Here is a 25,503-nt window from a genome sequence, read left to right as displayed (position 1 = left end):
ATGACTCACTGGGGCACAAGTTGAGGGGAGTGGGCACAGGGAGAGACTTGTGGGACCTGGCAAGTCCTAGGAATGAGACATTGTGCTGGAAAGTTGCGGATGGAGGAGATGGGCCACCCACCAGTGGCTTGGAGGAGACCGTGCACCTCATTGCAGAGTTCTGCAGAACTTCTTACCTCCAGTATATTTTTTCATGGCACATGCCACAGGCCAGAAAAAAAAAGACTTGGAGGTTCAGCCTACTGTGCTTTAAAATAATATGTGTTCAACTRCTTGCATTTGGGAGGTGTTTGCATCTTGCCTAATAGTCTGTATGCTTSGCTTAAAAAGCGATTCCCTGAAACTAGGTTCACAGGAAAAACAGTATCTAATAAGTAACTATTCAGGTTGCTTGCTTTATTACCAAGAAAAAAAAAAAAAACCCTTTTCATCTGAATGTTTTACTCATACTTCAGCACTTCAGATATATCACAGTTATTAGTCTCACACTGTGACATTGCCCACAGATAATAACTGTGGTTATTATCCCTTAGCTAAAGTTCCAAAACTTCTGTTTATATCTTAAGGTTGAAAATAAAATATTAGCCACCAGAAAGACATCTCCTGGTGCAGAACAYACAGTTTTAATTTTAGCTAACTCGATAAAGCAAGTGCTGCCTGTGAGAAACAATAATAGATCTCTTTTTTTGCCCATTTTTGCCTCCGGGGAAATCCCTTAGTCATGTATTGAGTAGCAGAGTATTTCAAAAACACTATGAGGTATTCAGAAATGGAGTGGAGGTAAATAAAGAGGTAATAAAGTCATAAGCTAGGAAAATATGTTGTGTAAAATGGTTCAATCATTTATTTGTTAGTTGCAGGTGATTAAATATACTTGTCCTCAACCCTTTCTATGAATGGCAGGCACGTTTCATGTTAGAGTTTATTGCATGTTAATGCTACCATTTACTGGCTTTACTTAAGTCAATTATAGAAACTTCTGCCTGTACATATCAGTATCATAAAAATAGTCTCTACTAAGGCTGTCATTGGCAAGCTTTTTTTTTCATTTATACACAGTCCGTCTCATTTGGGAGCTATTTGTTCTACTAAATGCACAAAGYGAGTAGTTTTCAAAGTGTATGGCATGAATTAAAGATTTGGAGYGTGCATTTGTGGAGTGGACCCAGCCTCTTGTTCTCTTCATTGTCCCAAACATTGTATTTTAATTTGAAACCTTCATTGGTTGAAAGCTTGCCAAAAGTGTAATTCACTGCTGATCTAACAGCATGAGCAGGTCTAAACATGCAGAGTAATAAGAAGGTTGCCAGCCCTTTGCTTGTATCTGTGGATACCAAAAACAGCAGAACCAGTTCAGAATACTAGAACAACAGAATGCAGAACAAAATCTTGTTGTGCAAGTTTTAAAACTTTTATCTGTGTAACCTTTGGAAAGATTGTAGTGTTTTTTGTCTGCTTTGCAGTTAAGTAGCTCGAGTCCTCATGTTCCACTCCATGTCTCGTTGTGTTTCCTTCTGCAGCATATACAGCAGTGATGATGATGAAGAAGATGTTGAGRTGTATGATCATGATTATGATGGTCTGCTCCCTAAAGCTGGAAAACGCCATTTGGGAAAAACCAGGTGGACCCGTGAAGAGGTAAATATGAGTTAATTCATCTCCTTCTCTAGTGYATGTGGAAAGACCAAGCATGGTCCAAATTTCTATCTACCCAATGGCTTCATCCACAATCCCATCATATGAATAAGGACAATGATTTTGACCCATTAGCTATATTCAGTGTTTTACTTAACTTTGAGGACCATTCATGTCTTTTAGATGAAGTGCATAAACAGCAGGTTTTACGTCCAGCAAGGTCTACCTATCAGATACTCGAGTCTCTCTGTTATCCCAGTTGGAGACACAGATTAAGAGTCACCAGCAGCAGTGTTTGGTTGTTAGTGCTGCCTCTTTTTGTTTGAAAATGGTTGCTATGTGAGAGCTGACGTGTGCTCGGTGTCCCACAGCAGCAAACAACTGTGGCAGAAACTGCTGCAGCCCCYTGGTGCCATTCGCAACGGGCACTTTCATTGCAGCATTATGATTCTGAATGGAAAAAAAAGTAAAAGCTAGAAGAAGGAATCTTAACAAATCTACCAAAATTGGACATTCAAGATTTATTTAACTTTTTAAGGTCAGAATATATTTTAGTACCCTTGTGTTGACTTTTCAGATGAATTCTGATATCAGGTCTTCTGCCACGTAGATATCCTATGACCGTTTAATTGCTTTAAGTTTATTGTGAAGTATATTAATACAATTACTAAATTATGTTTTGACTTTCTTTCCTCTACCAAGTTCTATTGACATATAAATAGCGACAGGTCACCTCTTGTAAGGTCTTTTTTTTTTTTTTTTTTAATTTAATCATAAGAGAACATGCAGAGCCCGCTCGCAATGATCAGCAGCAAAAAGGGGCTGTTACTGAAATGGGGCTTTCACTGCACCCTGACAGGGGATGAGCAAATTATTGGGACTTCCAATGCTTTCAAGACATTTGAAGTTCCAGACTGTGATTTTTAGTGGTCCAAAGACAGCTGGGTGCCTGAGTRTTTATTGAATTCCCCTGTTACTCACGTGCCTGACAACTAAACATCCATGCACTCCTGTAAGTCCCATTCAAGAACAACACTCATTGCTCTGAGCAGTAAAATGGGAATGGATCAGTTGAGTCACACAGAAGCCCTAAAAGTCGGGCTTTCTCCTGCAGCACCTTTAAAGAACTTGCCAAATCCACCGGTAAGGGAAAAAACCCTCCTGGTTTAGTCAATTAAAAACAAAAGAAGAATACAGATTCCCTTCCTTAATATCAGGATATGATCACACAAAGAAGCAAATGCATACAAAGATACTAGTATAAATTTGGGGATTTTGGGGGTGCATTATCGTTTCTGTTTGCTTCTCTTAATGATTCAGGATGAGAAGCTGAAGAAGCTTGTGGAGCAGAATGGCACCGAAGACTGGAAAGTCATTGCCAATTTTCTTCCTGTAAGTGGATCTTGGTTTCTGTTTCCAGTTCTAGTGACAACTCTTTATCAGAGGGTTCCAAGGAAAGGAAAGGGGAGTGGCTGTTTCATAGTTCAGTTTTCGAAGAAGATATAAAACCTCCATAGGTTGAGAGCTCAGCAGTTCATTTAGTTAGCGCACTCTGGAAGCCCTTACCTTAATTTTCCTTTCACTTCTCAGGAAGGGTTGGAAAAYATCAAACAAGCAAAGAACAGAGGGTGCAGGAGTGTTGGCAGTAGATGCGGTAGATACGATACTGAAACAAAATGTCTTGGCGCAGAGGAAAAAKAGCTTTGCTGAACTGCAAGTGCAGTTCAAAAAATTTTTTTTTTGAGTTCTTCAGCTCTCGTAGAAATACTGCACGTGAAAGCTCTTAAAGCTCTTTTTAAAAAGGACAGCTATTATGCCAGATGGTGGAGGAATTTTTGTAGTTTTAGTGCTACAGTCATAACTGCAGAAACTGCAGAAATGTAGGAATTTGTCTAGCTCAGTGAGCAACTTGGTAGTTGGGCACCTCCTATTCAGACCCACTGTATCACTGCCATGTAATTTAATAACAGTAATTGGCGGTGAGATTTAGTGAAGTAAGTGTACCTTGATAAGAGCAATATCGTTCGATGTTCATCTTTTTAAAGAATTATTTACTTTGCATATCTCGCGTTTCATTAGAATCGGACAGATGTTCAGTGCCAGCACCGATGGCAGAAGGTATTAAACCCAGAACTTATCAAAGGCCCATGGACTAAAGAGGAGGATCAAAGGGTGAGCAGTTTTCCATTCCATCTGATTAATACCTTAAAAGTGGATTTAATGTATCGGGAGAAAACTACTGGAAATTTCCATGATGTCGACACTGATATGGCCTGAGACAGGACTGATCCTGTAATATCAATGCTTAATATATGTATGTGGTTTTCTAAGCATTCTACACAAATTAATTCATGTTGATTTCCAACCCTGATCGCAGTGTTCTATGTTGTAGAAATGCAGTCTGGATTGTCTTTATTATGACCAGACTTTTCCTTTTGGGTAAAAATATAAAGGGGGCATGGGAAGCTTTAACTGTGTATTAGCTTTGCAGTGGCAATTTTGAGAAATGTCTTTGAAAATATTGCTCCACTATAGAAAAATTGCATTGATTCATTATGCATCGTTAAATACAGGCAGTTTTTATGTCCTTCTTTGAAGGTAATAGAACTCGTGCAGAAATACGGTCCAAAGCGCTGGTCTGTCATTGCTAAGCATTTGAAGGGAAGGATTGGAAAACAGTGCAGGGAGAGGTGGCACAACCATTTGAATCCAGAAGTGAAGAAAACCTCCTGGACAGAAGAGGAAGATAGAATTATTTACCAGGCACACAAGAGACTGGGAAACAGATGGGCAGAAATTGCAAAGTTGCTGCCTGGACGGTAATGACATATACCTTTAGCTCTTAAATAGGAAAGAAGGAAAAAGCTACAGGCCTGAGCACTCTGTTTCAGTTGCCTGGGGCTGCACAGTGTGAATCAAAAATTTGGGGCTCACATCCTGGAAAGCTGATGACATCAGTGTGCATTTTTCCTAGTGGGGAACTGTTCTGTTTGGTCAGTATGTGGAATAATATGCTGTTTATACATGCTTTTAATGTTTGTTGTAGGTAAAAAAATCAATAACTAGATCAAGACCGTAACATTTTCCTAAATATATGTGTAAACTTACTTGTGCTTGAAATAACAGACTACATTTAAATTCATTGAACAGTGAAGGATCAGGCTCTACAGGTGGAACATAATTTGCATTCAATTAAGGGTATGCCTTCAACATAGTCTGTTTATTCAGAGTGTTTTAACAAGAAGGCTGCCTCAGCATTTGTAATTGCTCCCGAGCCAGTCAGACAATTTTGACCTGTAAAAACCGATATATAAAATAGAAGAGGTTAACTTCCTCTAGTTGCAATCCTTTGTCTCATTCAAAGTTTACGGCTTGCATATGAATTTAGAGATTCGGTGTCTCTATTCAGTTTGCAGTAAAAGTGACTCAACATAAAATGTAATTGAGCGCATAATATAAACAAACATTTTTTTTCCCTTCTCAGTTTTATTCTTGTTGTTTGGTGAAATACTGAATGCAGTGCCTAAGACTGCGATATGTTTCTAAGTGGGCATTCCTTAGAATTCCAAAGAAATAAGTTTCTTTGTAGAAGAAAACAAGAAATGGACTGCTGCTTGGGAAGGTTTTCTGTAGCTTCCACATATCACAGATATTTCTTTCAACAGTATTGTGTGATGGTGAGGTTTTTCTAATAGAGGAGTTACTTCTAAGAGTGCTCTTAAAATCTCACAAACTTGATAGCAAGTTTTTATAAGCTTTTTCTGACTCATATATTTGAGAATTTGTTTTGCAGTTTTTCTACAGCTGAGAAAAAACATACCAGTTTTGTTCACTGAATGAATATATACATGCGTGTGTATAGCGCGATGGTATCACTGTTTAGGTGGCCCACTGGCAAGTTGTCTGGAAGACTTTCTTCACAGCTGTTTTCTTTCTTTCAAGCAAGGAGATACCAATAAAGTTCCACTGAACTATTAAGAGTTACAAATGCAATGTAGTCAGTCCTTAGGGTTGTCTCAAGGAGAGACTTAGTCCTCACTGTCACCTTGTCCTATGAGAATGCGGTGAAGCCAAAGTTCTTAATTTCTTGCACTCTGCAAACTTGAGACAAGGGGTCGAGGTTGCTCCAAAAAGGTTTTAAATAACAGCAGCCCACCCATTTTTTTCCCCTATTGTTTATAGTAAGCATTTTTCTTGAGAAGTCATATTTTCAAAGGTAGAGGGGCAGGCAGACAGAGGAAAGCACTAGGTTTTGATCAGAAACACTCACAAAAGTTCCCTGTCRCTTGATTTCAGCTTGAATGTACATTTTATTTTGTAAAGCTCTTCAAATACGTGCATTATCCCGTTGCAGAACCGATAACGCCATCAAGAACCACTGGAATTCTACCATGCGCCGCAAGGTCGAGCAGGAGGGGTATCTGCAGGAGTCCTCCAAAGGCAGCCTGGCGTCRGCGGCCGTCGGCTACCAGAAGAGCGCTCACTTGATGGGCTTTGCCCACGGAGCACCTTCTGCCCAGCTCCCAGTAGCTGGCCAGCCCCCGCTGGGCAATGACTATTCCTATTACCACCTTCCGGAGCCACAAAATGTAAGCTCCTGCAAGAGCTTTCACCCGCTTGGCTTGGGGGAGCGGGTGGATGGTCTTTTTTGCCAGCTTGGGTGCATGGTTGAAAAGGTTAGTAAGCCCTTTGGGTCGCTACTCAGCAGGATTCGTAGGTCCTCGATGTTAGGCGAGGTCTTCGTTGGCCAAAACAGGCATAAATATGTGTGCATTTCAAGTTGGTTACTGGCATTGCAGGGATGAAACGGGATGCAGTGCTTTTAACACAAGGCACTGAGTACCATTTCTTACAGCGGTTAATTTTATCCATGTTGAAAATCAGTTGAATCTGGGTGAATCTGCTTTAGTAACCTGTTTGCRGATGACCTGTCAGAACTAAGTAAACAAGTATTGTTTTTAATCTTTTCTATTAATGATTAATAATGAAATAGGCTGATCAGCTACATTATAGAGTTTTAGATTATAATCAAATGCATCTTTAGTATTTTCAATGTAGAAAATTGTACAAATGCATCTATAAATTATTCATCTTTTCTCGTTCAGGAAGGGTAGATACTTCATATATGAATTTTCTTTCTTCCTTTTTTCTTTTAAACATTTATTTTTTTTTTGCTTTTTCTTGCTCTTTCGTCTCTGTAGATGATAAATGTTACGAACCTAAACCCAAATATATCTTTAATGCAAATTCACAATGCAGATCAGTTAATGTGATAGAAATAGTAACTTTTAGTGTCTTTTGCTTTTTGGCCTAGGTCCCTGGTCAGATCCCGTATCCGGTAGCACTGCATGTAAATATTCTCAATGTTCCTCAGCCAGCTGCTGCAGCTATTCAGGTAGATAATTTGAACCTCTTTTCAAGATCCAATTTGTTAAATGTTTGATATGCAAGTTAAAATGTGGAGATTTTGCATTGAGGATTTTAACGTAATAAGTATGAAGAGCGAAAATGGGGAAGGAGGGGGAGTTCTGGTATGGCTAATGATTGCTTCTTCTGAAGTGAATTTAAGACACAATAGTTGACATCTGGTGTGCTAGCTTTCACTTTCTTCATTTCAAATGTTTTTACTGAAATTCAGCAGGGACTTTGATAGTGGAAAGCCCAGTTGATGTTTGTTTCATCTTGGARTCTAATTTGGCTATTAAAACCACAGGACGGCAAGCCATAAGCATTTTAGTTGCTACATCCTATCAGACCTTTATCTTTTCTTTTCCCTTAACTCTTAATTTCAGAGACACTATAATGATGAAGACCCTGAGAAAGAAAAACGAATAAAGGAATTAGAGTTGCTACTAATGTCGACTGAGAATGAACTGAAAGGGCAGCAGGCATTACCAGTAAGACTGTCACTGTGTGCTTGGATGGAGGGATAGCAGCATTACCCCAGTGCTTGTCTTTCTAACTTTTTATTCCCCCTTTGCCTTTRGTACTAATCAAGGCCCTATATTTCCGTTTTAAAAGCATGAAACATAGCACATATATTGTCCGCATTTGCTTTTGTGAATTCTTTTATAAAAGAAATTGCAGTTATTTTGCTTTTGAAAAGTGGGAGCAGGGCTGGGCTCTGTCATGTTACGTAAATTTGMTGATAATCCTAAAATGAAAAATCCCACGGATCTTAAATCAGCAGGATCTGCATTTCTGAAAGTGTGCAATGGTTCATATGATGAAAGGTTCATATAGTGCCTGTACATCCGATTTTTCTTCTCTGTTGTATTCTTTTCTTCAGCTGTGTATTACACACTTCGTAAGCTTCAGACTTGGTGCATGATTGACAGTTTGTTTTACTTATCTGAATAATGTTAGATCCTTCATAACTGCATGTGTGAAACAAATGCTGGCTATTACTGTATTCTTATGCTTTGCTGTACAAGCCATTGGATGTTAAAATGTGAAAACCCTGATGTAATTACTTACCACTATCACCAAAACCAAGGATGCCCAAATCATCTTAGAAGATAGGTGATAGCCAGCAGATTCTTTTTTTTTTTTTGGGTAATATTTAAATTAATAGTAAAACAACTGCATGCATGATACGTTAGTTTGGCCACTTTTTTAACTTTAGTTAATGTTTTGCAATTTCTTCTGTTGCATGATCACACTGGAAAGAAACTTCTGTTAATTTGTTCTTCTGCTTTCCTAACCGTGTTGATTTGACAGCCTCTTCATTGCATTGGTGTAAGCTGTAGCATTAGACAGGGACAGAAGAAGAAAAGGAGATAAGCAAACAAAAGCAACTCTAACTCTTAAACTCTGTAGCCTGTTACAGTGCTGAGCGCTCAGTAGGGAACTCCTGCCATTTCTTGCTTCTCACAGAAAATGACTTACAGTCACTTTGAGCTTTTTGGAGTAATGCAGTATGACTTACTTGTATATTAATGATGATATATGCTTATAATCCTGGAAATCAATACTGAGGTAACTCTGGGATAACAAATACAGTGCYGCTATTACTTAAAATGAGATCTTGTGCTGATGAAAGGAAACATCTTGACAATTATTTCTTGGGCATAAGTTTTTAGATGGTGATGCAACTGCTTTTATCTTTCCTCCAGAGGCATCTGACACCTTGTGCAATTTCATTGCTAAGTTCCTTTTGCCTTTTCCCCCCTCTTTTTCTCTTCTTCTTCTTCTTCCTTTAGACACAGAACCACACATCAAACTACACAGGCTGGCACAGCACCGCAATCGCTGACGGTGCCAGGACGAGTGGTGACAGTGCGCCTGTTTCCTGTTTGGGGGAACATCACCACTGCACTCCCTCCCCACCGGTGGACCATGGTTGCTTACCTGAGGAAAGTGCATCCCCCGCGAGGTGCATGATTGTCCACCAGAGCAACATCCTGGACAATGTTAAGAATCTCTTAGAATTTGCAGAAACACTCCAGTTAATAGACTCCGTAAGTAGAACCGTCACCTCAGGTGACTTTGCGTGTGGTCAAGGACTGAGGGGAGAGGAGCTGGGAGCGTCCTAAAGCTGTTTCTTTTTTTTTTCTGAGTAGCTTCTAATTGCTTCAAGAGCTGAAGCTTGCCTTGTGAAATAGCCACACATGGTTGTTCATAAATGAAGCCCTTGAGTGCAGATACGTGTCCTCTTTGGGGGTTTCTCCCTTCCTTGCTGCATCTCGGTATGCAAGTGGGATTTTTAGCATACTGCAAAATAGGAGTTTAAAACAGTTTCTTACTACATGAAGTCTTCTTAGAATAAAATCAGAGACACCAACAAACATTTTAAAGAGTTAGATGATGCTTGTTTGTATCAGAAGAGACMTATGCTCTAGTTTCATGTGAGGCTGTTGATTTATCTGTGTTGTTTTCTAAAGGTTTTCCATGTGGCATCAATAGCTGCTTCTCAAAGTTTAAGGAGCTCACCTATTGAATCTAAAAAACTGGAAATGCTGTATATGAATACCAAGCAACTGACTGGCATCACTGCTGGCCTTTTTATTGTTATGGTCACTCAAACGCTGTATGTAACATAAGTAGCGCATTGAAATGCCTTTGGTGGTGGCATCCTACTTGAGCAGCAACAGCGTGTGCCACATCCCACTTGACAGGTCTTGAGCAGTCGTGCTGGTTAAGAGGAAACGGACTTAGCTCAGAGTCCAGCACTGGCCCTTTTTCTGCAATGAAAGGCACAGTCTGCACCCAGAGCAGCAAATACTGGTGAAGTCGTAAGGACATCATTTGACTCATTGCAGGAACCGAGTTGCCAGCAACACTGAGGTGTTGGACAGCTCGGTACCCTGAGGGTATACATTAAAAACGCAAATAAGCATTCATAGTATTACTCAAGTAAACAGGGTCAAGCTGCCTTGATTTGGGAAATATTGTTTTTATTGTTGATTACAAGCATATCTTAGCGCTGTATTTTCATGAGGTGGCACTATACACTGTCTTATAGCTCCGTGCCTCCCACGTTGTTTCAGGATCCTTCATCACGGGGTGATCTCAGCAGTTTTGAATTCTTTGAAGACACAGACACTTCGGCTAGCAAAGCTCCCTCAGGCAGAGCCGCGCAGCTTCAGCAAAGAGGGGCCAGTGCTTGTAGACCTCCCGGACACCCCATCACATACTTGAGCAAAATCGTGTCGAGTCAGGGCCCTCCCGGCTCGCCCAAGTCCTTATGCGCCTCGCAGTGCAGCGCGGCTCCGTGGCTCCTTCTTCGCAAAAGGAGAGGGCTCTGCAGCCCCTTAGCCAGGAGCCACGGTAGCGCCTTGGTACTAGCTGACGACAGCAGCTCAACTCCTAAGCGCTCCCCTGTCAAAAGCCTGCCCTTCTCTCCCTCGCAGGTAGACCAAGACTTCTGCACAGATGTTACTAATTCTCAAAAGTCACCRCAGTGTTAACAATTTAGAAACTAATCCCTTGGAACAAATGACTAATTGCCGTTGTGCTTGCTGATTTCACTCCATGTTTGAATCTTCTCACTGCTCTTAAGTCTTCACCACTGGGTTTAGATGATCAGCAAGCTAACTGTTGATTCTCTTATTTCAAATTCATGTGTGTGGTTTTTTTGTTTTTTGTTTTTTTTTCATTTGGATCATATTTGTAGGGGAATGTGATTGCTTGCTTTGTTCTTGCTGTTAACTCCTTCAGCTAACTAGAGTTTAACATTTCTGATCATTTGTAATACTTTCCATCTCTGTCCACTCACAGTATGATTCATTGACCTAGAAAACCCCAAACTGTATTTAAATAGCATTCAGGTTGTGAGACAAACTAACAACAACCAGCAAATTCAAATCGTGGCTCCCCATCCTTAACTCAAGCCATGTGGGGTGGGGTGGAAGAGGAATGAAGAGAAAATTGGCCTGTTAAAATTGTCTGATCTGCCCATTGAAGTTCTTATTGTTTGTTGCTTTGTTTCACAGCTGCAGCACTATTTAAACATGTTGGGGTTTTTTTTTGTTTGCCTGTGTATTTTTGCTGGTTTAGTCTTTGGTTTGGCTTTGATCTTAAAGTCAGAAAAACACTTTTTCATTGAAGGTTATTAAAAGATTGCATGTAATGGTCTCCCACTCTATCTCCACTTAGGCATATATTATTTATCCAATGAGATCTGTATTTTCATATATGTCATGCTATTGAAAAAAACACCTTAATGGGATACAAGCAAGTCCAGAAGATAATAGATCTTACAGCAACCCTTTATCAGAATAAAGGATAGAGCTACTACACTAACAGATTCATAKATATTAGAAGTGGGAACAATATTTTAGGTTACTAAGTGGAATTCCTGCAAAAGTAATTCCCCCCGCTCAATACCACTGCCTCCTTTGCAGTCAGAGATTTCCATTGCAGAGCACTTCACACACCCCTCAAGGACCATAGTTTTCATCTTATTCTGTAAAAATGGAACACTTTGTTTGGACCACAATGATAGGAAATTTATTTTCCAGTCATAAACACTTTATTTCAAGTACCTAGATTCTAGTGATAACTTTCATGGAACTTAGGCCCATTTCCTGTGGGTTTATTCCTGAAACATCCCTTCTTCATTTTCGCTCAGTGCTCAGCAGGCACACTGCTCTTAATATTAGTTGTAATTTATTTGCAGAAAACCCACATTGGGCTTTTAAGATTTGGCTCTCTAAGTGCTGCAGAATTTTTCTCACTGGAATGGAGTATCATCCTGTTTATAAGTTCCCATTCTAGAGACGATAGATTTTGCTTCCTAAATGCCCAAACGAAACTGCTCATTGAACTTGTTTTATTTTTTTTTCCCTCCACATAGTCAGGTACCCCCTGTGCACCCACCTGTAGGTTCAGGAAAACCACTTATGTTGTCACCGAAAAGAAAGTGATTTATTCTTCTTTCTTTTCTTTTTCTTTTCTTTTCTTTTCTTTTCTTTTCTTTTTTTTTTCATTGCACTTAAAAATCAGTCTAGTCATCTGGAAGTTCCAACTGATTTTCTCTTTCCCTATTTACAGTTTTTAAACACCTCCACCAATCATGAAAACCTGAGCCTAGACAACCCCGCTTTAACTTCCACTCCAGTGTGTGGCCATAAGATGGCTGTTACAACACCATTCCACCGGGACCAGCCTTTCCGGACACAGAAGGAAAATCATCATTTGTAAGCCTCTTCCAGCATTGTATTGTCAGATTCATGAGGGTTTGCTTTGTCAGTTTTGGACACAACCAAAGCAAAAGGCTGGGTGACTGTGTGCTTCCTGCTGAGCTGTTTGCTAGTACACTCAGATTCTTCTTGCTGCAGAATAATGCTTCCATTTTATAACTACCAGGGTAGCTAATTAATAAAGAGTAATTGTGCATATAGACTTGCCGTTTCTTGAATAAAGCCATTCTGCCTTCTAATATTGCAATAGATATTCTTCTGTAAAAACAAGACGTCAATTTGTGTATGTATTATATGATTGCAGGAAAACATTTATCAAAGTCTTAGAGCAGTCATTATCTTCATGCACGTATTTTTGCAGTGGGCTGCTATTTCCAAACGCATCCTTTTAAAGTTTTTCTGCCTTTTTTTAAAGTTTCAGAACTCCGGCAATCAAGAGGTCGATATTAGAGAGCTCTCCAAGAACACCCACTCCATTCAAAAACGCACTTGCAGCTCAGGAAATCAAATATGGTCCTTTGAAAATGCTGGTAAGAAGGAAACAATGATAAAAGTTGCTTTGATATTAGTGCGGAGGGATGTTCTGGCACTCATCTATAACATTTCTTCCTTTCAGCCTCAAACTCCGACTCATCTTGTAGAAGATCTGCAGGATGTTATCAAGCAGGAATCTGAAGAGACTGCAATCATGGCTGGGCTACATGAAAGTGGACCCCCTTTGCTGAAGAAAATCAAACAAGAGGTAAATTGCAAACTTACCTGAGGCAATTTAATTCGGAGCTCTTTGCTATGAAACTTATAGCAATACCTTTTCTGTTAAATAGCAATGTCTGTTTTTCTTTTATGTGAGCCCCAAGATCTTAGTGCCGGTTCTGTATAGTGTACTAGGCATGCCTAATTCAGCCCCCATTGATTTCCATAGAAGTCTTTCTGCTGTTTTCAGCAGGGGTTTGCTTGGACTGTTCTAATGCGGTTTTCATTTGAAACTTAAAAAGAGAAAGAAATTAGACAGGAATTTGGATTGAGTCCTTCTAATATTGGTGAAAACTATAGAAGAACCCCACAGGGACCAAGCTACATGGAGTGACATAGAAACCTGAGGATTTGAGGACACTGCATTATATTACTTTGTCACTAAAGTTCCAAAAATACATACGTTCTCCATCTCCTTTAGGGGATTAAACTCTTGAATACTGACAGAGAGCTGAGTGCAAGTATTCAAAGTTTTATTAGATGGTGTTCTTTTGAGAACCTTGAACATTTTTTTTCTGCAAAGAGCAAGGTTGCTGTAAAAGATTACCCTGTAAATCTGTGTTATGCACAACTTTGAAGAATATTTATTCAGCCTGTTAAAAATTTGGCAGACAAATCTCCTTTTGATCAGTYAGATACTGCTTTTCTTTTTCACAGTGCCTTTCTTGCTTTCAGGTGGAGTCTCCAACAGATAAAGCTGGACTTTTTTTTTGCTCAAACCACTGGGAAGGAGAACACCTGAACACTCAGCTCTTTACACATGCATCTACTATGCAAGATGTGCCAGTAAGTACAAGCTTCCACACCACCAAATGATTTTTCAGTTTCACATCCCGTTCAGTTCTTAAATGCAACAGAGAGAATAGCTTACGTATAACCTTCCTAACTAGAAGGCATTATTCACTATTTTCACACTGCTTTCCTATACACAGCAGATAAGAGGCAGATACCTCTCTCTCAATTAGATCATTGCACAGCCTATAGAAGTTAGTAGAAGCTACGGCTGCTGTGCAGYCCATGAAGAGAATGCACTTACAGGACATCTGCATCTGTGCATAAAAATGACTAGGTTACAGAGCTAAAACTGTTTAAAAAATAAAAAATAAAAGGTTATTTTGTGCAAAGGTGCTCCAGCATGCACGTGATGGCATTGTGCTTCCCTGGRACTGCTCAGTTTTGTTACTGTCACTCGTGTGCTTAGGAGAGTCACAGGGTGAAACCCTTGCACATGATAAAACTCCTCCAAAGTCAAGCCTGGGACCTGCAGGCTCTGGTGTGAACCCAGGCTGGCAGCTCCATTCGTGACAGTGCCTGATGTAAGACGATGGGCTGGATCTGCTTCTAAGACATTCAGATACAGTTTCTTTTTGTGTTTTGTTGAGATGTTAAAAAACTTTTTTTTTTCTTTTTTTTCTTGTTCATTTGTTCAGAATCTCCTTACCAGCTCCATTTTAAAGATGCCAGTGTCAGAAGAGGACAGTGGTTATCACAGGCCGTTTGCGGTCCCTAGGAACAGGCCACTACCTAACCCGCTGCAGGTAACCTCCCCTCCATCAAAAACCATTCTTCAGTCAAAGYGCGTTCTGCAGATGCCCAGCACTCTCTCACAGGCTGATCTTAAGTTTTCAAGTAGGGAAGAATGAAACATTAAGGCGAGTAGCCCGTAATGCAGGATCTCGCTTCATCTGCATAGCACAAGGACACGGTGGCTACAACTGTGCCAGGAAATTAAATTTGGCTACAACCCTTGTGTGGGGAATTGCATCTCACTTGACTGCCCAAGCAAATTGGTGGGATAGTCCCTGGCATGTGTTCGCCCAGAGCCAACCTCATGCCCCAAAGCGAGTCGCAGGCCCGGCACAGGAGTCAACGTGGTCCAGAGGCCTTTGCCTGTAGAYTTCTTGGATGCAGCTTTTGCTTTGCAGAGCAGGGAGTCTGATGGTGCCTCTCCAGCCAGGGCATGTCGGTTGGCCTCAGGCTCCRGGGCAGACTCTGGCAGCGGCTGCTGTTGCAGGCACAGATGTAGCTGGTGCTACCAGCCAGCAGCTGTCAAACCAAATCCTACAGCGGAGGGAAACAGCCAAGCTGATCTTCCCTGGAGCTCAGGAGAACATYGTGCCAGGAATACTCTTGTCATTTATTGTCTGAAATGGTTCCATAACATTTAGGCCCAACTTTATGTCTCAGGATCTCTTAACTGAAGTAAATGTGTGGTTGTTTTAATCCAGCAATTAGGTTGTATTTTAGGTACTTAGGCTTTTCTTAGGTGTTCACAAATACACACGCTTGCTGTCAATTTTAGCAAGTAAATAACTATTATATAGGGCCTGATCCATAGCCCAATGAAATAATGTAAAGTAATGAAGTTTTTAGCAGCCTTTTCCTCAATTCAYGTGGATTTCAGATCAGGTCCATAGCAATACAGATAGTGATTAATTGTGTTTCCACTGAAATCCTTATATTTGAGACACATGAGTAAGTAATTTTATATCCCTTCTCCACATGGGCCACTTGAGTTGAAGACGGTCATTCTTTACAGTGAGTCACTGTCACAGAGGAAATAATAACTCCACAGTTTCTGACTTTTGAACAAGTTTTCAGCTAGTCCTTTATCTCTTCCCTCTTTTCAGAATTTATATTAGGAGAAATATTGGTTATTTGCAGTAAAACAAAGTGTTTAAAATCCGTGTTTGGTTATGCATCCCTAGTCTAGCACCATAAAGCAATATATTGAAATTTTACACCTGTCCCTGTTTTTGCATTTCAAACACCAATAATATTTGGTGATGTCAGTAGCAAAGCTGTGTTAGAAATGTAACTATAAGAATTCCTCAATTCCTTCACCTGTTTTTTCTTAGAAATATGAGTAAAATATTCTGACATTAAAAATAAACAGTTTCAGAAGATGTGTTACAGAATTTGCAAAGGAGTAGGTTTATATTTTGCATCACCAGATCATGTGATTGAAATGCAGCTTTGGAAAGTCTGGCATCAAAATCTCTGCAGTGTCTGGGCCAAAAATCCGCACTCCCTGCTGCTTCTGGCTCTTCCCAGGCTCACAAATCTCTGTGTTTTAGCTGTGTTGTGGCGCACATCCATGGGGAAGGTTTGAAGATTCGTGCTTTCCCCTCTATCTCCCTACTCCCTCTGCCTGCTTGGCACAGCGGCCCCATCAGCATGGCCAGTGCCTGAATTCCAGCACATCCATAGGGGTAGGGAGGAATTTCCTGGCAGCTAACTGGAATTATGCTGAGGATTGCCCTGCTAATGGCAGTTGCCTGCATTCTGCTTGTAATAGAAATGAAGTGTTTGAGGCACCTATAAAATAGGATCGTTTGATCTCTGGCATAACAATATGTTAGGTTTCCTATTATCTAAAAATAATTTTACAAGCCACTATAAATGAAAGGACTTCTTTAACCTTCTCACCCTACTCGTGCTGATTCTGGTCAGGAAGTTTACACAGTCAATTTGTGGGCCATTCTGGAGCCCATTCTTCAGTCCTTGGGTCAGGAAAAGCCTTTATAATTTTGCTTGAAGTTGAAAGTCAGTTATTCCCATTGTTGGTCTAAAGAGGATTTTTCCTTAAGTAGGAAATGAATAAAAAGGACTTTGCAGTTTGTCTCAGTACTTACAACCTGTTAGACTGAAGGAAGCAGCAGTAGTAAAAAGCCTCAAAAAGTATTTGGCAGGCAGCACCTTGGACTCAGACTGCTGGTCCTCCCTGCTGGTCAAGAACTGTTGGATGCTCCAGATAAAATATAGTTGTAAATGAGGAATGAGACTAGAGATGTCTATGCTTGGGCATGGATTACTTTCTTCAGGGTGAAATGCAGGCGCTTTATAGCAGTGCAGTACCGAGTGCTGATCAGTGCACAGTCTGATTTGGACTTAGTGCAAGGGGTAAATCTGCTTCATCCCCTGGTAAGTCTGCTTGAGCTCACTGAGAGGAGTGTTTGGCATCTGCTGCTCCAGAAGCACGTAGGGTAAATGCATGGATTGGCTTCATGGTGGTAGGAGTGTGTCCCTGCGCTGGGAGCACATGTGTGTTGTTAGGACAGGCTGTGTCTGACGGGTGTGGAGAAATTGGAAATGTTRCCATTTGTTCTTGATTTTCCCTTTCTAACCAGTTTTTAGAGTGCCATCACCCTATGCCTGCATGTACGTTGTRTGTTTTGTTCCATGTGCACACAAACACAGTTATAGCTGCTGAATCCCAGCAGGCCGAAATGAAACAGTGTGGAACTCATCTGGGTGAAATTTAATTGTATCTGCATATGTTTACATTGCTGCTGTTATTATTTTGGGCCTGATCCAGTAGCTCTTACCTAGGCAAATTTTCACTGACTTCAGTCCAAGTAAGGATTATAGAGAAATTTGCACCTTGGATGTGTGCATGGAGAGGGAAGAGAAAGAGTTTGCCACCGCAAACTCAAAACTTTATTATTTTTAATATGCTAGGTACAAAGCTTCTAAAATTATTTTTTCTTTTAAATTTAAATTTACCTAAAAGGGAAATAGTACATTATCAACTTGCAGTATTTTTCATTGCTTTAATAGTTTCCACCGTGTTTACTTGAAGGAAAAGATACTTGGCTGGCATTAAATGCAGGGCAGTGTCTGATGATTTGCCCTTTTGCCTGTTCACCTCCAAAGTAGGCAAGAGTAACAAATATTTAGAGCAACGTCAAAGGACCGAAGGATCGTTTTTTTCACTGCATTTTGGATACACCTTCACGCAGCTTGGCAGACGGTAGTTGACGATCATCTCAGGTAGCACAGTGTGAATCAGTATCACTCAGGAGGTAGAGTGTGTCACATAGCARAGCTTCAGAGCAGGGCTGGATGGGGATTGTGCCAGCTGCATGTTGTTCATCTCCCACGTCAGCAGGCACAGCCTGAGTGATGGGAGGCAGCCAAGCCATCTTCCCCATTTGGCAGTCTCAACRACGCAGCAGTTGGTGACAACCAAGATCCTATATTGTTGTCACTCAAACAATACCCGATTTCATGGCAGGGTGAGTTTGGCCTCGGCAGCAACTTGGAAGGGTTAAGATTTTGGGATAATGTGTGAAGCCCTTATTGAGCCAGACCAATTATCTGCATTGAGCATGTGGTTGAATAGCTCCTGATAAGAGGTGGTTGAGTAAAATCTATACTTTTGGTCTTTCCTGTGTAAAAGTCATGCTTTATTTCATATTATATTCTGTAGCCAATCAAATAAGGAACAGTATATAAAACAAACTACTCTAACAAGTACATTTTAGATAGAAAAGATCATAGCCCATCCACCTAACCCTGCAGGCTATCAAAAGACACCATGAAATGGAACCTTTTAAGAAAATAGCACTGCTTTGATATCTTCTTCTCCCGGTAACAAAGGAAATAACATAAGGTAAAAGCCCTGCAAGCTAAAGAGAGTGTTCTTAAACCCCTAGCTCCTGTCACTTTCCATTTTTTAACCACAGACTGACACATCTCAGCTCGAATTTCCTGACTTTCAGTGGTTTGTGTAAGCATCTTCATTTTCTTTAAAGAGCAAGTTTAAAGGATTTTAAAAGAAATTGCTACCCAGTAAACTTTTTTTCAAGACCGGGAGCTGACATTAAGCTTAATTTTCTCCACTTTACAAAGTACAACGTGGAGTTGAGCTTGCACAAGACACAACACATGGGCAAGGCAGCCGTCTTTGGGAGGAGCCCCTCTGTGCTTTTCCTCCACAGCTTTTTGGGGGACAAGAAGATCACAAAGTCTCATGTTCTTGTTCCCTTGGTCAAGTGTGCAGGGGGACGCAGGGCAATCCTGCACAGCTGTGCAAGGCAGCCCAGTGCTTTTCTCTCCAGAGCTACTGGTTCCCTCCCCGTGCTGAGCTGGACGTGTGTTGGGCTCTGCAGGCTTGAGGGAAGCAGGAAGAGGTGGGAAGTTAAGGTCAGTCTCCTCCCTCCCCGAGCGGCAGAATTCGGGTTGCAAACAGATCAGAAGTTGTTGCTGCCCCGAGTAGATAAAAGTCTCTCGGCTTTCAGAGGCTGCAGTTGAGGGAAAGTGGCAGCTTGACACTGAGCCATTGACAGCAGTGTGTTTGGACCCGGAGTAGAAGAATAACTCACGGACAAAACTCACAGAGGTGCTCGATATCCTAGTGTGAGTTGCAGGTGCTCAGTACATTTCCGTATCTCTCTCAKTAATCTTGCTTGGAAAGCTCATGCATCTCAAATAGAAGTTTTGTCTGAGTCAGGGCTGCAGGGTTAAGCTCTTAAAAGCGCCACAAAATACCTTATTCCAGCATTAGTATCAGACTTAATATAAAAGCTGAGAAGTCAGGCCATCGTATTCTCTCACATTTAGCAAACTGCATATCTGAACAACTGGAGAGACCATAGAGTTTAGGGAAAAGCTGCCCCATGTCCCTGGTGGGAACTAGCGATGTGAGCAGAAACAGTACCCTGTTTCAGCGGATAAAGTAGAAATGGTTTTTGGTTGCTTGAGTTTGTTAATAATCTTTTCTGCTAGGAAAATGCTTTGTTTATGGCATTGATCCCATTGCTGCTTAAAAAAGAGCATTGCATTTCTGTCTTAAGCCTTCTTTTCAATGGAATGTTCTGCAATTATCCATGCCATGCAATGCTAAGGGAAAACTGGCATGAAGGGCTGCTTCTTGGGTAGAGWAACAGGGTAAGATACCTTTTAGTAGCCTGAATATTTTAAAATTTTTGGCTATTTTATTTTTAAATGTYGGTACAATTAATCTAAGTGCATGCAAATGTGTGTAACACCAATAGCTTTGCTGGAGCTGCAGAAGATTTCTGTCAGCAGAGCTGAGATGAAAGTTGCTCCTCAGGAGCTGGAGATCTATTTTCTAAAAGAGTTCTTTGCACAAGGATTTTTGCTGCCCTTGGATCTGGGTGAGAGCTCTGTACTAAGGCTGCAGCAATGTTTGGTTTTCGTATCCCCTGCTAACAGGCTGGGTGTCGTAATGCAGGAACTTTCTTAAGCCCTGCAGACAGCACATGAAAAAGGCAGCCCATGATGCGAGGGCAGAAGGACTAGTTCTGTTGGAAAAGCACCTTTGCACAGTCTTTTCTTTCCTTACTCTTGTCTGTTTTCTCTAGATGGCCCAAGTTTTTATTGAAAGTGCTTTAACTGGATATCCCAGTTACAGCTTTGACAGTTTGTTTACAGTTCACATCTGCCCAAGGGCAATTGAAGGCACGTTACAGGATAAGTGAGGTAGTTTTGTTGCCAGGAGAAGGATGTGCTAGTAGGATTACTAGTGGAAAAAAAATAATAATTTAACAAGCAGCAGGGGAATGGCATAGCTGGAATTGTACCACGGCTCTAGAGTTTTATGCTATGGGAACTCTTATTACCTTACCTACCCTCAATTTTAATTTAGACAGAAAACAACTGCGCAAAAAATACAGCTATGGRAATTCCAACAATAGAATTTTAAATTCTTTTAATTAAAAAGTTAAACTAAGAGTTAAATCCTTTTGTCTGTTGCGAGGAGGGAATCGTGCCATGGGGATCCCTTTTCTTCCAAACTTACTGGAGATTTGGAAAATGAGCACCTCATGCCTAGATGGCTGCAGTTAAAAGTGGAACGAATCCAGCGCATGAATGAAAACATGCCCATCAATTCCAGCGAGTTTTGACTCCTAACTACAAKGCTTTTGTCATTTCGACCACTGACTTGCAGAATTGGACCTTTAAATGAGGGCCACAATATAGGGGATATAATAAGCATTCTCAAAAAGGAGCATTTCAGTATTTGGTCCTGAGCTGCTTTCCTGCTTTTTGCTTGACTCTCTTCATGTTCCTTTTCTTTTTGGGCGTGCTTGGTAAGCTCCACTTTCCGCAGGGTGCCGACGYTTTCCTGTAGCCAAGCCCTGAGAGGCTGGCAGGGCAAGGGGCATTGTGCACCTCAGCCTGCATTTCACCTTCCCTTTTTTTGCTCAGTGACTCCTTAGACGTGTGTGCTCAGACCCGGAAACGCGCTCAGCCTGGGTCGTGAGAGCCAGCGCTCCGTGCCAAGAGTGGAAGGAGAATTTCTGGAGTTCGGATGCCTTTCACACGTGCCTCTAGCGCTGCACGGCGGGGCTGGCACGGCTGAGGCATTGTGCTTTGTTACGGCTCGCTGCTGAGAGCCAAGGCTTTACAAGGAAAATATTTGTTCAGAATGCCTAGTRTAAATGTTATCTGAGATCCCAAGGACGAATTTGAAACTTTATTAGTAGTGATACTGCTGCTTTGGGCCCAATTCTATATTCTTTCCCAGAGCAAAACTCCTATCAACTTCAGTGAGACTGAAAAATTAGTCTTGTTTTATAAACTATCATAGGAGAAAGAAGAGGGAGTGTAATGTATGTCTTGAAAAAATATAAGGGTGAAAATTCTGTTGAGTAGCTTCTCCCACAGTGTCTCTGCAGCAAAGCTTGAGTGAGTTGGTTTCAAAAGAGTCCTGTTACCGATGCAGTTGCTTCTCCTGTAGTTCCTCTGTCCRCTCCACTCTGCTTCCCTGGGGCGCTGGAGACAGCTGACACCAAAGAGAGGGCAGAGGGAGATTCTGCTGATCTGACATCAGGTTAAATGAAGACCAGGCTCTAAGTGGAGTGAGTGACATGTAGCAGCCTGCTGAGATGTTGGAGATACCAGGATACAGGTTTTTTTTTTTTTCCTTTTTTATAGACACATGGCGATTAATACAAAGACCCCAGTGTAGATACTAACAATTAAGATGAGTTTATGAAATTGGGACAATCTTTGCCTGAATTTAGGTCCATTCAAAAAAAAATGACATACTGTGACAGATGGCTTTTGCTTGCTTAATGTTTTYAGCTCTTTAGGGTACTGTTGAACCTGCTTTTCTAAGACTAGTGTATTGAAGCTTTGGAAGATCACAGGGAATTTTGGACACATTTGAAATGATGGATGTTCTGGAGCTGCCACCTGCTTCTAAGTTTTTATAGACTAAGCTTGACTTCTAAGTAAAACCAATGGCACTGGACCAGAGATTAATTTGGTCCCTGATGCAAGTGCCTCTAAAATAATAGCGTAAAATATTCACAGGTGCCTACATCCAGCTGAGGATCAACAGGGGATTGTAGACTTCCAGCTGACCTAGGGGCCTTTGAGAAGGTTACCCTGGAAGCTGTGTAACCAAACCATGAAAGAAGCTGTGGCACATCTCATGCATGTCTGTGGCACATGAAAAGTGTGTCACACCTGCTCTTTGGCTCCCGTGCACACCCGAGGCAGAGCCACCACACAAGGTGTACAGCCACAACAGGTCGAACATATGTGAGAAGAAAATCTATAGAATGTTTATTGACTTCAAAGATGCTGCTGTCCCACAAAGAGCTGCAGAACCCATTGATTCAAGGCGTGACCTCATCCTCCTTCCCCACGGGGAGCTCTTTCAAAACTCAGCAGGAGTTTCATCTGCAAAAAGGCATCTAGAGGAGAGATATTTAGAGCTTGTATGTACGGGAAAGAAAGCAGTGTGCTTGCTCTTGTCTTGGTCACTTTGCTTACACGCTCATTGTGTCTGTCTCCTTTAGACTATAAACCTCCAGGGCAGCAAACATTCATACCACGACCATGACTAGGGTGTTATTTTGAAAAATTCTCTCTATTTAGTATGTCATCCAACCTCTTAGACTACATGTGTCTCAGCTACCACTGCTTCCCATAAGAACAATGATGTTTTCTGTATATTCAGGCTAAAGAATAACATAAGGTTCCTCTTACACAGTTGGCAAATGGAAGAAGCAGCAGAAAGAGCCGTGGCTAAGTAGCCCAATGACTGCCCACACCAGGACAGATGTCTTAGCAGACAGTTTACAGTCAAGCACTTAGTTTCACCCAGTGTCTTAGATGCTGAGAAGACTTTGGCCATCTGGTTGAGTAGTACSCAAGTAATACAGATCTTTTCTTTTCTTGTCAATTTGTCAAAAACAGAGGAAGAAAAGAGATGAGTTTCTCCTGAATTGTGTTTGCTGATGGATCTTGGGCTTAGACCTTACTAATCTTCAGGAGTATGGTGATCCCCTTCTTGGCAGACAGCTTGTAGTTGAACACAGTTGTGTTTTTTGGAATGCTGGTTATTCATGTTATTAGCTGTCCCTAATAATACAGTTTTTATTCTGAGTTCAGTGAAAAACTTGATGTGGAAAAGCAGACATAATGAGTAATTGGAAGAGTTCAAGAGAAAACACAAAAGTATGTGTACTAAGTGTGTGTACTGTTAAATTCCAGAAGCTTTGAAATTTCAATACTGCTTATAGCTCAAGGCAATGAGAAACATTTCGCTTGTGTAGCTAGTAAATAAATACAGTGTGCACGGCCCTCGGTGCAGATATGTTTATCTCATTCTAACATTATACTAAATGGTGTCTCTAACCTCCATAAATACCACAAGAAGCAAAATGGCTTGCATGATAATTAAAATGTTGTTGCTGCCGAGAGTTTTTCCCCGCCGGCACATCTTCTCCTTTGCCAAAGGAGCTCTGCTGATGGGCATGTGCTAATCGGTGCACGCAGGTGAAAGCAGCTTCACGCGGGGGCCTTGCTGTTAGCTGTGGTCACGCCGCCAAGATTGTCAGGTCTGTATAGGGGACACAGAGGCAGAGCAGCTATATTTCTGCAGTGGAGGCTCAGCACATTTGTGTGTGGTTGTAGCACCAAGGGTTTGAACCTGTCTGTGGCCTGTTGACTGTAAAGTCGACCTGCAAATAAATTCTCTTCTTAGCTGTTTCATGGAAAAGAAAGTTTAAAGGCAAGGCTATAAATACGGCCTTGGGAAAAAAGCAACACTCTAAATGGGAGCGTAGAGGCTCACAAGCGCGAAATAAATCCCGTGATCTTCACCCCAAATCTCTCTGTCTGTTTTTAACTCAGCACTTGAACAACACTTGGGAGTCTGCGTCCTGTGGAAAGATAGAGGATCARATGGCCCTCACTGATCAGGCACGCAAGTACATGACCGCGTTCCCAACCCGGACTCTGGTGATGTAAACGGGTCTACGGAGAAGCATTATGGATTTCAGAACACTTCACCTTCCCTGGGAAATTACTGTTCCTCTGCATGAAGACTTTTCATGAATGGGAGAAGAGCCTATCTTTGTTGTGGTACAACAGTTGGGAGCAGCACCAAGTGCATTTAGTCACTGAGCATATATATTCTCGTTGGATTTCACCCAACTTAAGAGGATTTTTTTTTTTTGAATAAATGATACTTGCCTAAATTATTAGGTATTAAAAGTTTTAATCAGTTATTAATGATCTTAAATGCAGACTTATAATAATGGTAATTTTTTTGTACTTCTTAAGATCAAGCAGACTTAATACACCAGTATTGTTATTTCAGTGATGTGCTATCCAGGGGTAGGGGGTTGTTTGTTTCTTTTTTATTTTTTTTTTTATAATAAAAGAGCAGGTACTCAAACAGATTTATTTTGAATCACTGAACAAAATGCATTGGTGTAAAATACTGAAGTGAAAAGCATTACTACAAACGCTAGTCTGTGCAAAGAGGGAAAACTGATCAAGATCGTGAATGCCGCTTGAAATACTCCTTTGTTCTGTTATGGTTCTAGACCATTATGCATTGTGTGTTTCTGTTGGGGGGGGGATTTTTTAATTAGCTTGCTTTAAAAAAATATTACTGTATGAAACATAGATTTATGAGAAAAAAAATATATTTTTATTCAGTAATTTAATTTTGTAAATGCCAAATGAATACTGTGTTTTGCTGCTACAGACCTTAGCGTGTAGACATGCTGCTAGTGTAAAAGGAGCAGTAGGGCTTTATATGGAAAGAAAGCAAATGTTGATGTTAGCTAATTTGACTATGCACTAGCATTTCAGACATTTTTATTTTAATTTTTTATATCATTTATAATTTTTCCTTTTTTTTATAAACAATATTTTTGAACACTGTTCCTGGGAGATTTTTGTGTGTGTGTGTGTGRATGTATTGTTTTGTTTCCATTGATTTGTAACAGCATGCATTGCACCTTCATATGTTTGGGAGAACACTGTCTTGTTCGTGTTGTCTGTTCTGTTCCATGTCTAGCTTGTTGTTCCCTAACTTGGGTCTTGTGTACTGAATCAGGTTCTTAGAAATACATGGTTCTTTGTACTGCCATACCAAATCTTTATCAATATGGCAAAACACTGATTTTATTTTTTATTTTTTTTAATTTTTTTTAATAAAAAGCCTCTGACTTTGCTGCCTTAATAGCATTTGGTGCAGCTTCATCTGCACTTAATTTTTTATACGACAATGTACTGCCTTGTAGATAAATAAAGTGTGTTCTTTTTTACTTAAACCYATATGGTCTCCTGATTGTCCTTAATGTTTTGACACTGTTGTTATAAGCAATAATCAAGCCAAGAAGTGTTTTGACCAGCACACTCAGAAAAGTAAGGCATAGAATTTTGCATGGCACAAGCAGCCTCAACAGCCTCAATT

At 40.8% G+C, this 25,503-nt stretch overlaps 1 protein-coding gene across 1 annotated transcript; it reads left to right on the top strand.

The window, feature by feature from the left end:
* Positions 1-1,482: 1,482 nt before the first annotated feature.
* Positions 1,483-24,157, top strand: MYB (MYB proto-oncogene, transcription factor). Its single transcript, XM_026048211.1, has 14 exons — positions 1,483-1,638; positions 2,956-3,027; positions 3,715-3,807; positions 4,234-4,454; positions 5,990-6,224; positions 6,950-7,030; positions 7,428-7,532; positions 8,838-9,095; positions 12,130-12,275; positions 12,694-12,808; positions 12,895-13,020; positions 13,707-13,817; positions 14,462-14,569; positions 23,928-24,157. The coding sequence occupies exons 1-14, from the start codon at positions 1,483-1,485 to the stop codon at positions 24,042-24,044; spliced, it is 1,944 nt and encodes a 647-aa protein (XP_025903996.1). The 3' UTR covers positions 24,045-24,157.
* Positions 24,158-25,503: the final 1,346 nt, after the last annotated feature.

This window comes from Nothoprocta perdicaria, unplaced genomic scaffold (genome assembly GCF_003342845.1).
Source record: "Nothoprocta perdicaria isolate Ctin4 unplaced genomic scaffold, notPer1 scaffold_52, whole genome shotgun sequence".
Lineage (NCBI taxonomy): Eukaryota > Metazoa > Chordata > Aves > Tinamiformes > Tinamidae > Nothoprocta > Nothoprocta perdicaria.
This window is presented reverse-complemented; position numbering and strand designations above follow the sequence as displayed.